The following is a 13,270-nucleotide window of genomic DNA, read 5'->3' as shown; positions in this document are numbered from 1 at the left end:
TGTGCCGCTCAATTACATGATTTCTACATGCAATCAGCAACAATGGGCGTTGAATTTGACGAACTAATCTCATGCAAGTACCTTGCCAAACACCTGTATTTGCTGAAGTTGTGTCAAAGCAGATACATTTAACTTTATCTTCTAATCCAAAAAACTCCATTAATTCAAAAATAGCTTGCTTTTGATTATCCCCTGAACTAGACTCTATTGGAGGAATGCCAAGTAGTTCTGTTTTCCCATCAATTCTTACCAAAACTGCAATTCTATCTTTTCTTAATTGCTTTCCGGCCGTCAATTCATTGACTATTTTTCCATCAAAGTGTATGGTCATTAGTGAGTCTGATGAAACTACAGCGTTTTTTTTATATTCCCTTATTTCTTTTGCTCCGGCAGATATTATGTTCTCTGCAGCTCTGTAAGATGTGGATTTAGAACACTTGAAGTTTGCTACAGAACCACCAGCCATGACAATAACACTACTAATCAAAGCTGTATGTTGGTGGGGTGTTATACCCTCCCCAACTGCTGTATGAGCGGTAGATTCAAGTATATTTTTAGGAAGAAGAACAGAATTTTGAATATTAGGAATCTCGTTACAATCAAAGTCAATATCTGTTTCCTGGCCTAAATTGTCGCTAGTGTCACTAGAAGAACTTAGATAATCTAAATCATTTGTATCTAACACTACTGATAGCTCTTTTTCTAAATTTGATTTGCTTCTTTTATTTCTTTCAACAGAATACTCATATCTTTTATCTCTACCTCCAAGAAATCCTTTCCTTTCCCCAAGCTGGTCTTTTAAAAAAGCAATATCTTCTTCTTTGTCTTTCACTCTTCTCATTTTATCTTTTAGTATTTCTTCAAACATAACATGAGGGTGTTCTCCAATCCAAAATACTTTATTCATTTGTTCTTCAAATAAATGTCTCTTTTTTACTTCAGCAGGATTTGCTCTGTTTCTTTTATCTTTTAATTTCACCCACTCCTTTAACAATTTCTCAACTTTAATCCTTTAAAAAACAATATTTACTTGTTATAAAGGTTTATAGAATAAACTGATTAGAACTCAATGATAAAAATTACCTAAGCTTTTGTATTGTAAGCACTTTAAATCCAACATGTATCCAAGGATCCATCAGTTTAGATAGTATGCAGCAGTCAGACTGATTAACTGGGCAGTTAGGTATAAAAGAAGAACTTTTGTTAGGACAACCTACTAAGCATTTCACTTTTGTTTCACATTTTGATTTTCGTAGAAAGAGATAATATTGAATTAACTCTTTAGCAGTTGCGAATCTCTTTGCTGGAAGTTTGGAGATTAAATTTTTAACTAAAAATATTTCATCCAATCTATTACTTCTAGCTTTTTTTTTTGGTGGCATTTTATTAATTTTTTTATCTTTTAATCTAAAAAACAAAATTTTATATAAAATATATTTCAATAAAACATATTATTTGCGTAAAAATATTTGTTTTTGTTAAATATTTATGGATTTTGGGGTTTTGTAAAACTATTTAAAATTTTTATCTATTTTTTTTTTAGATAAGAGCCCATTTTATTTAGAATAAATAGGTCTTTACAGACAGAAATATAAAAAAAAAAATTAAAAATATAAATTTTAAGACTTCCTCCAAACAGTTATAAAAATGGTACAAAACGCTATAAAAATTGCCCCTTTTACCCCCTGGAGGGACCCTTACGGTTTTCCAAAAAAAAAAAAAAAAAAAGTCCTTAGTACTAAATCATAGCCTGGGCAGATGATAAGCTAGGGCTCTTTTTTTTTTTCAGACATGACTTTTTTTTGACACACCCTAATATATATATATATATATATATATATATATATATATATATATATATATATATATATATATATATATATATATTAGGGGTGTACTGGAATGGAAATTTTGAATTCCGGCCAGAATTGTTAATAAAATTTCGGCTGGAAGGAGAATTAAATATATAATTTTTTTCCTTCAAGATTGAAAGTGAAAGCCTGTGTCTCAGCATCGTGGCTATATAATATATGTTTATAACCTATAATACATATATATATATGCGGTAGTGGTGTAGTGGTAAAGCACTCGCTTCATAAGCGAGAGGTTCCGAGTTCGATCCCCACCACGTCCCTGGTAGTACCGCGCTCAACTCGTTTCTCCGCGCAGCGGCCTTGTTCGTCGAGGTTCGTGTTTCAGAGTTATAGAGTTGAGAGAGGGTTATAACCACTATTAAGTAGCCTCTTCATCTGTAGTGGCCTTCTTGGCCTTGGGGAGGTGAATAACAAAAAAACAAAAAAAACAAAACATATATAACTTATTTCATTAACTTGATTTTTGTTTTAAATCTAATACATTGTTTTTGTTTGTTTCTTGTAATTCTATTTATTAAAAGTTTTAACCTGCAAAATATTTATATTTAAAATCATTTCTTTGTTTTCTATTTTTCCATTTTTTTATTAGGCATATATTAGGCATCCTATTTTTTTTAAGTGTTTAAAATTTAAGTAACATTTAAAATGAGACTATTCTCAGAGGCAGGTAAAATTTTTGTTGAAAAAAGAACTAGTTTGTAGCCCAAAACTTGTTTTCTTAAAAAATGGTTTTTTGCACCACAATATTCCTTCCATAAAATTTCTATACATAATTGATTATTACAAATGAAATTTCATAGTGCTTGTTAAGAAATTTGTATTTTTTACCTAGGTTTACCTATAGTTCTTCATTGCCCTGTAGGACAATGATTTTTTGATTTAATGTACACAGTCTGTGTTAAATGTCTTAAAAAAAAAGTAAAAAATAAATTGCGGCATTCTGGCCTAAAATATTGTAATATTCCAGCCGGAACTGAAATGACCTATAAGTCACAAATTCCGGCCGGAATTCCAGTATATCCCAAATATATATATATATATACATATATATATATATATATATATATATATATATATATATATATATATATATATATATATATATATATATATATATATATATATATATGTATATATGTATATATATATGTATATATATGTATATATATATATATATATATATATATATATATATATGTATATATGTATACATATATGCATATATATGTATATATATATATATATATATATATATATATAAATATATATATATATATATATATATATATATATATATATATATATATATATATATATACACACATACATATATATGTGTGTGTTTTTCAAATAATGTTTTAGTTATATCCAATTTTACTTTTTAAATTATTATCTAAAAGAAATAAATATCAATATTAGAATGAAAAATAAAGGTAAAAAAAAACTTGCAAAAAAATCATCATAATATTTAAAGATTGTTTAATTTCTAAAACATATTTTGAAACAAAAATATTAATAAGAGATTATAATAATAATCAAAGAGTTAATAAGATAAGAATAAGAAAACTAGTTTATTAATTAATAAAATTAAAAGAATAATGCTTTCAAAATAGTAAAGTTCAAAGAAAAAACAAAAAAATATTTACTGAAACAGTAAGTGATTTGGAAAGTTTATTATGACCATTGGCTCTTGAAACAGGTGGTGACAACTTTCTAAATGAAACATTTTTATGAAATTTTTAATTTTTATCACTAAAAAGTAATTAAAAACTGTTTTGTAATTATTGAACGAATAAAATTTTGTTAAATGTTTGAAAACAAAAATTAAAGCAAAAATATATTAAAATATTTACTTGATTAATGTTTCATTAACAGATGAGCTTAACCTGGGTGAAGAAGACTTTGATGAAAGATTAAAATACTTATGATTTGTAATTAATGACATTAATACCAGTTCATATGCGAACAATCGTCCCTCGCGCCATTCCCACGTTAGTTGTAGTTCTTTATAAAGTAAAACAAAAAATTAATAAAAATTAAACTTACTAAAAATTCGGTGAAAAGAAGAACTAATAATTGAATCCAATTCAATTATTAGTTTTTAACATATAAATTTTGATTGAAAACAATTTTATTATTTATCATTTTTAGATATCTATACATTTGTTTGTTGCCTTGTCTATTCTATTATTTATATATATATATATATATATATATATATATATATATATATATATATATATATATATATATATATATATATATATATATATATATATATATACACACATTAGCCCGACATTTTTATGAGTACATAGAAAAAATTATAAACATTTTTTTTTTTAAAGTTGAATTTACTACCTTCTACAGTCTATTGAAATTTTTACCATTTTCAAAGAAAATGATAAAAACTTTAATTGACTAAAGGAGGTAGTAAATTCAAAACCTCCTTGTTTTAGCGAAAAGTATTGTTTACACTATTATTTTACGTAACTTATTCGAGACAACTTAATAAATTAACTTAAAATGTAACATAAAATACTCACTTGGGAATCTTAAATTTTAAAAATCTTACAATAAAACAGGTTTATTACTAGTTTTACCATATGTATAATTCAAGGTTTTGTTCATGCACGATTTTAATATCTCTAGGGATTAATTTAATATATATCTCTAGAGACATTGTAAACATATATAAGGAATTTTTATTAAACATTGCACTTACTATTGTCTGGAATTTGGAAAAATGTCTCAAACAAGATTAAAAAAAATTTTTTTGGTAGAAAAAACCATCGAAAAGCTACCTGATAATATGCTGCCAACAAAAGGAGAAGTGCTTGGATATCTTGGATAGAAAATACTATATGACATCAATTTCTAAATCTGCTAGACTTCAGGACGTTGTTGCCTGCCTCTTTTCTAATTTTTTTTTTACGCCTAAATGTGACGAATCTGGTGGCTGTCAGACGAAAAAGAACAACTTGATGTGTGTTACTAGAGCCTTAGTTATTATATTGGAAAAGGCTTCAATTCCAATATTGTGTCATAAACAAATAAGGTTTAAATAATACTTTTAATTTCTAATCTTGACGAAAATAATATTGGTATAAATATGATAAAATGCTAGTAATTAACTTTTTAACTTATACATATATCTTATAGGAATAACATTTTGAAATTGGAAAATCGCAGAAGTAAATTACAAGCAAACAGAAATAAAGTATCTATTGGGTATAAAAAAGCGCGCATAGAATTTCGAGAAGAAATGCGTAATCTTTTCGACATTTCTCCTTCAGATGTTAATGACATAATAACGAAAGATAAATCTAAATCACCTTTTGTATGTTTTTGGACAACCAAAAAAGCCTGCGAAAGTGGTCAATGGATCGAAAGGACAAAAATTATGAAAAGTTTATAAAAAGAAAGATTGCAAAAACGAATCAATTTCAAGCGGAAATGATAGGTCAACAATCGTCTGACAACATTTTAAATCAAGTCTTCAAAAACATTCTGATACTGTATTTGTAGACTCAGATAAGTTAGATATAGACCTTAAAGAATACAGTTCAAAAAGGAAAAAACTGACAATTTTGTAATGGTTTCTTTGCCTAAAGATATAATTAAATCAACATCAATTGTTGCAAAAAGATAAAATATTTCTTCAACAGGCCAGGTAGATTTGAATAAGTTTTCATATCAGAAACAACTTCAAGAAGGCATAACAAAATGGTCTTAATTAATGAAGGAATTAAAATAAAGGAGTCTTTTATCTCAAAAGCTAAAGACTTAACTCTGACTTTTCACCTGGACACAAAAATAATTACAGATGTTCTTAGTCATGACAAAAATGTGGAAAGGTTGACAGTAATTTTAAACTCACCAGATCTCAATGAGCCCCAGCTTATTGGAGTAATTAGAATTTCTGATGGGTGTGGAATAACCCAGACTACTGCAATAAAAAAGGTTTTAAATGAATGGAATCTTTTTGTAGCAGTTGATAGTGTACACTTTGATACAACTATGAGTAATACAGGATGAATTAATGGAGCAGTGTCAATTATTGAGAGATGGAGAAGCAAACTACTAATTTGGTTATCATGTAGACACCATGTTGTAGAACTCTGAGCTAAGAAATAGAAAAAGTAAAAGGCTAAGTTACAACTGGACCTACAGAAAATACATTTAAAACATTAGACGATAACTGGAATAAAATGATTGCTAAAGGAATAAATTATGAGAATATAAACAAGTTTGACTGAAAAAGTAACCGTGGAACGTTTATTGAAAATAAGGTGAGACAAAAATATTTTATAGATTTTTAACTGTTAAGACTTATTATTAGGAAAGAAAATATATAACATTAATAAAGCACATTTTTTATCAACAAACAAATATTTTCTCATAATTGAATAAACATTTTTTCTAGGCTGATAAAGTCTTACAGTTTTTCTCAGAGAACTTTTACATATTTCCCAGAGGTGACTATAAGTATCTTTGCCAGTTAACAGTGGTATACTTAGGCAGATTTGTCACAGGATTTTAAAAGACCTGATGCCTTTCATCATGCAAGATATCTAGCTAAATCAATCTATAATCTTGTACTTTGCCTTCTTAGTCTAAGGCTTGATTCAAATTTTTTTTCTACAAACGATGTCACGTTTTATAGTATTTGCTGAGCTTGTTGGTGTTTTTTATACTTTTTGGTTTTTTAAAACTCCTTTTGCATGTGCGGCTCTAGATATGGAATTACAAGCAATCAGAGATATGGAAATTTATAAAATTAAAAGACCTGATATTGGCCAAGCATATATAAATTTGATGAAATGACATCATTGGTACCACGACCAGAGAACAGTTAATTTCTCCATAGCTGACAAGGAACTAATGTCCTAAGTTAATGAAAGTGTTGCTAAAAAGCTGTTTAACTTTGACTCTAAACAGGATGTTGGCAAGCCAAATTTTCAAGAGCAATACAAATATCCAAATACTTCTAATCTGTCATAATTTGCAGGAGGTATGAGTTGGTTGCTTTTGAGAACCTTGGATTTACAAAGAATGATCTTGAATGGTATAAAGTTGTAAGGAATGGGGGAAATACAGCACTTACAGAAGATTTAAGGACTGGGTTTATAAACTACATGTAGTAAATGATCCTGCCAAAAGAGTGCTTAAACTTATTCAAGATTACTCGAAAGTGTGCGTAAATGAAGTGTTGAAGCAAGATATTCTTATGTCAATAGCAGAGCATAGAGTAAAATATTCAGCTAGTACCAAAAAAATTTGATTATTTTTTGAAACAACATTTATGATATCTTTTGACTTGTTGTGTTGCATTATATTATGTAGAAATCATTCGTTCAGACATTATATAATGTGTGGCATTATATTATGTAGAAATCATTCGTTTAGACTTCCACTAAAAGTTGTACTTGTGCACATTTAGCAAGTGATGTTGTAGTCATACTCTAAGATAATATTGATCAAACTACACATAAATTTAATGTACGTAGAGTAAATAAGATGTATGTAGAGCATATAAGATATTTTCTTGTTGGTTGATAACTACCTATCACCAAAGCAATAAATGATAGGTTTGTGTGTTATGTGCCTACTTTGCATTTATAAGTAATTATTTATAATAATTATAAGTGGGCATATTTTTGAGGTCATACTGTATACATATTTTTACAGTTTAAAAAAAAAAGGGTATACCTGACATTTTATTTGCTTGCAGAATACTTATTCGATCTTTCTCTAAATTTTGTTGGATTGGTTGTACCAATAAATCTATATTACTTTTCCAACCACTGCATAAGCTTTGAAGAATAATTTTAGGCAAACAAGGAGATGATTGCTCTTTGCTCACTATATATTAAATTGAAAAAATATAATATAAATATACAAAAAAATTATAACCAAATTACTATTATCAAAATATGATAATTATCAAAATAAATTCAAATACACAAATTTAAAACTAAATTGACAGCAAAAAAATTTCTGTGGAATAAACTTAAAACTTAAATAACATTAACTCAGTAAATAACACCTTAGCCTTAAAAACTGGAAAAAAAAAAGTAGCTAAAAGTATGTATAGTTGGAATGTTATCAACCCTCAGTAGAATGATTTTGCAACATGAGACAGTGCATTGTAGTAAAATAATATTTCTTATTATTGGGTTTAACAACTATTAGATTTTTTTAATTGGTATTTAATAATAATTAAAAACTATTTAACTCTTCAACTTTAGTGACCTTTAAATCAATTTTAAGTCAAATATAAGTCATTGCTGCATTTCAAGATTCTACTCATGGGATTTTACTTGTACCTCTTTGGTAGTGACTATTTAATACTCTCTGTTACAGCTTTAGGTGCACAATGGCTGATGAGCTTTAACCTAAACAAAACTCAGTTGTTTACTGCTAATAATTATCACAGTGTTGTTGATATTGATGAATGGCTTCTTAGATTATCCTTTACTGATCTTTCATGGAAACCATATATACAATCCATTACAAAGTTGCTTTTCTGTATTTTGCTGATTAATTTTCTTACTCTGGATTCCATTTTCCATCTCTATAAATCTCTTATCTGTTCTTGTATGGAATACTGTTAAATTTAGACTGGTACTTCTAATGAGTCCAAGTAGCTGTTAAGTATAAACTTCTGTCCCATTATAGTAAATGTTGCATCTCTTTTTTACAAACATTACCATGGTTGCTGGTCAAGGAGACTATGTTTCAATTTCACTTCAAAGTGAAATTTTTAAACTACATTTCGTCTGACCCCATAAACGTTAGACTTATTACACACTTATGGCGTCAGGATTAATAAATCATTTTAATATAATAAATCATGCATTTTTCTGTTTCACTGAAATTTTGAAATTATAGTTTCAATATATACAGTTTATTTCCTTTTTTTTTAAACATCTTCACTTCCAACAAGGTTTCAAGCAGCCTTGTTTGAAGTGAAGATGTTTAAAAAAAAAACCCACCTATAAGAGTTAAAAGAAACAGAGAATGAAAAGATGTCTATAAAGAGTTAAAAAAATAGAAAAAAACCCACCTATAAGAGTTAAAAGTTACAGAGAGTGAAAAGATGTCTATAAAGCAAGATAACGATTAACAGATAACTTAAAAGATTGCAAATTATATGACTCAGGAAAACAAGATGAAGGGAACAAATTCCAAAGAACTGATATTTGAGGAAAAAAACTAGACAAATAGGATTTTTTGGAGCAATTAGGACCAGTCACAGTAAAAAGATGTGACTTAATTGAATGACGAGTAACACAAAAATGAATTTTAGTAGATAGCACAAAAGATGCTAGCACTTTAAAGCACTATAGTATTTATAGAAAAAAGAAAGAAAAGCATTATTACAACGATATAACAATGGTTGAAGGTTACATTACCGTTTATAAATAAAGGAGGATCTAGATTATTGCGATAACAATTAACTGAAAAAAACTATACAAGTTAAAGTTCACCAGCCACTGAGAGCTTGGTGCTGTAGCAGAAGTGAGATCCTTTTCAAGCTCAAATGCATGATAAAATCTATCAGTTATTACTATTAACAAATCAGCAGTAGAACAAGAAGATCAAAATCCATATTGACAATCAGAAAGATAATAAATTCAAGATGAGAGATAATGTGCTTTTTAACTAAAGACTAAATAACCTTGCTTATGATAGGAAAAAGACTAATAGAACTGTAATTAGACAAGTCAGATCGCTCTCCAGAACTTTTGAAAACAGGGATAGCAGATGCTGCTTTCCATCTTGTTAAATAAATTGGAAAGTACAGACAACAGCTCTGGAGAACACATCTGCAAGACTATAACAGGTATGTTGTCCGGACCACAAGCTGAAGAAGAGTCAAAGCAAGAAATCACTTTAGATACAGAAGCTGGAGTAATAAGAATGTCATGCAATCAATTAATCCGTTTTTTGGCTATATCAGGTAGAATGTGACTAGTGGAATCAAGAGATGATATAGATTAGAAGTTCTTAGCAAACAATTCAGCTTTGACTTTAGGTGAGGTGACAAAATCTGAACTGTACAAAAGAATGGTGGAATAACAGATTTGCCTTTATTATAGATACTGTTAAAGATTCTCCAGAAGTCACAGAAGTCACCTAATTTTTGAGATGAAACATGAGATTTCATGACCCGATAATAGTAGACTTTAGCGTTAGATAAAACCTTTTTACAATGGTTTCTAGCAACAGTAAACAGATGTCTGCTTTCAGGAGAATTGTTTTGCTGATATATATTGAAGTATGGTTACAATTAGAAATTGCAGCAGCAAAATGAGAGAAAAACCATCGAGAAGAGTGAGGCTTAACTTTTGAGGAATTGTTGAGAGGGAATAAAAGATTCCATGCCAGCCTGAATCCAAGAAGTTACATAAGTAGCACATTTGTCAACAGCAAAACAAAAGATTTCTACCCAAGGGCCATCATAAAAAAATCATGGAAAGAGTCCAAGTCAGCTTTAAGGTAGTTGTAACAGGTACAATGATAGGGGGATTCTGATGATGAAGAAGAATGAGATTATAGTTTTAGAGAGATCAAACCATGATCAGAAGGACCTATGGTTAAATGTGGTGAAACTGAGCACTAACTAGGATCAGAAACAAGACACAAGTGGAGTAGAGAAGGTAAACTATTCGGATTTTTAGGAAAGCAAGTTAGAAAGTTGACTATTTAGTTAGAGACTGAGAAAGAAAAAATTGTGGGCCTTGAAGCCACCAAGAACAATCATATTGGCTAAAGGATAAAGAGAGAGGGCTTGGTTAATTTAATCAGAAAAAACATCAAAAAGAGTGCTGTCTTGAGATAGAGTGAATTGGTGCTAAGCAAAAGCTTAGCACCAATTCACTCTGTAAAAGACTGCACTCATAAAAGACTAGTCTGTGGATTTAAACCTAGTTTCCTTAAAATTAATGAATTCTTACAAATGTAAATGCCCAGACCAAGCTTGCAACTATTAAAGTCTGTATGAATTAAAGAAAGATAATCATCAACACTAAGATCTCAAGATAAGACAGCTGAACTCAAAAGTCTCACAAAGAACACAAAAGTCTCACAAAGCGCAACAAGGACTGGTGAACTTTGCAAAAGATAAGATTTAACAGAAGAAATGTTACTTCGAAGACCATGAATATTAGTGAATGATAGATTTAGAGAACTTGGTGATGACGATGGTTTTTGTGTTTTATAAAATTATGTACTTTAGTCATTTTTAGATGTATTAAAGAACTCGACTCAAAGCACAGATAGTACTCAGTACACTATTTAATAGCCTAAGAAATCACTTCATTACTATTGATAAATCCTAAGCTGTAATAAAGAGTTCCAAATGCGGAATCTACAATGCACACTAAAAGTATGAACATGGACACCATCCATGCGCAACATGGCACTGTTAGTACTCTATTACTTTACAGCTATTGATAAAATCACCCTCTCTGATCATAAATACAGAGATACAAACAAAACAATTGAGTCAAGAAAATCCTGCAACTAACATCCTAAACTGGAAACAATTTATTATTTGCATTTACAGATGTTTTTTATTTATTCATTTTTTATATCATTTATTTGTGGGTTGCAATTTTTTATAAGGTTAATACACATTATTTGTCACTGCATGTATTTATCATGCGCATAAAAATAAAAATTTTTATTACCAGTTAATATTATATATTTTATATATTTATTACAGAAGATGTTATAAATTTATCTTACCAGATTTTATATATTTATTACTACAAACTTTATATACTTATTACAAACTTTATAAATTTACTACTATAAATTTTGCATATTTATTATTATAAACTTTATATACTTTTATTTCAAACTTTATACATTTAAAGATTTCTATATTATTGACTTCAAAAAAAAACCTCACATGAAAATACAAAATTCAAAAATAATTTACCAAGATATTTGAAAAGAGAACTGGCAGCTTGACGTACTGTAGATGCAGGATGGCTTAAATAGTGGGAGAATATAGACCAATAATAATGCCATTTTGATAACAAATGCAATAGGGGGACACTCTAAAAATATATAAATGCATATTTATGTATGTGTGTGTGTTAAAACAAAAATAATTTTAAACAATTACCTTGATAAGAAACAATAAAACATTCATAAACCCTTCAGCTTCATAAGGATTCATGAAATTTGCTTGAGTTTCAATCTAAGTCATATAAAAAATTTGATGTGTAAATAAACAGCAGAAGAAAAAGGAAACCTAATAAAACCCATTACAAACAAAAAACAATACAACAAATTTAAATAAAATAATTATTTATTATTAAGTTAATTAAACTTTAGGAATTTTAAACCCATTGGAAATTCCGCAGTATACCCAGTGCCATTGGGTTGGCTAACACCATGCACTAAAGACTGCTAAAGGCTAGGGTAAGCTCAGAATACTGAAGGTACAGGTTGAAGCTTAATTGTTTTACTATTCTTTAGTATTTTTGTAACTTCTTAGATGCTATTCTAACTTTCAGATAACATAAACTGCAATGTAGCACATTTAATTCTTCTCTGATAATAATCTGCCACTGAAAGTTAAAAAAATGTGCTCTGTTGCTTATTAAACTATATATTTGTGCATAACTTTTTAATTGCTCATGAGGTACTTAACTTATCTTCTCAATAGATTATTTTGAATAATCTATTGAGACTATACTTTTATAATCTTCTATGGTTCAATTATAAGCTGTTGATAATCACAGCTTTATTCGATATTTTTTATTTTATTCATTATCCTTTATTAATTTTATCATTCGTTAAATCTGTTTTCAATTTATGGATTATTTATTTATGTTTATTTCATCTTTAATTTAGTTTGGTTTATTAAGTGCATTTAAAAAAAATGCAATTTATCAATATATGCAAAAAACCATGGCCAAGTTGTCAAAAAAAAAAAAAAAAAAAAAAAAAAAAAAAAAAAAAAAGTGTGATCGTAAAAAGCATGCAACTGCAATTGTCTCCTGTAAAGGCTTGATATTCTTGAGATAGTTCTCCCCCAACCCCTTTCTCCTTTCCTATTTAAAACCAGCACTGCGACAATGATTTTTAATCATCATTTTTCTTACCATCATTTTAATCATTTGTGTTTATCTTGTTTAGTTATATCTGAAGATAAGGAGTTGAATAAAAGGCATTTCTTTGAATACATGAATTTACTGATGGACCATAAGTTACTTAGTTACATAGTTACACTAAGGAAAACTGTTTTACTTAAGCTAAACGCTTTTGTTGCAAAGACCACATTATTTGTAATTAATTATTGAAAATTGTTTAAAGTATTTTAAACATTTATTAACTATTTTTTAGTAAATTTAATTTTAGTAGTCAAATGTTTT

At 28.3% G+C, this 13,270-nt stretch overlaps 1 protein-coding gene across 2 annotated transcripts in view; it reads right to left on the bottom strand.

Moving 5' to 3' along the window:
- The window catches only part of LOC101237868 (uncharacterized), a 48,853-nt gene that overhangs the window by 20,887 nt on the left and 14,696 nt on the right, over positions 1–13,270 (bottom strand). For both annotated transcript variants that reach the window (XM_065807911.1, XM_065807912.1), the window contains exons 9-13: positions 12,016–12,090; positions 11,827–11,947; positions 7,587–7,739; positions 3,728–3,878; positions 3,521–3,587 (exon numbers count right to left, since the gene is read on the bottom strand). In XM_065807911.1, the coding sequence (XP_065663983.1) occupies positions 3,521–3,587; positions 3,728–3,878; positions 7,587–7,739; positions 11,827–11,947; positions 12,016–12,090 (567 nt within the window). The remainder of the gene's footprint in view (positions 1–3,520; positions 3,588–3,727; positions 3,879–7,586; positions 7,740–11,826; positions 11,948–12,015; positions 12,091–13,270) is intronic.

Source organism: Hydra vulgaris, chromosome 10 (assembly GCF_038396675.1).
Source record: "Hydra vulgaris chromosome 10, alternate assembly HydraT2T_AEP".
NCBI classification, from domain to species: Eukaryota; Metazoa; Cnidaria; class Hydrozoa; order Anthoathecata; family Hydridae; genus Hydra; species Hydra vulgaris.
Note: the sequence above shows the minus strand (reverse complement) of the source record. Positions and strands in the feature narration are given on the sequence as shown.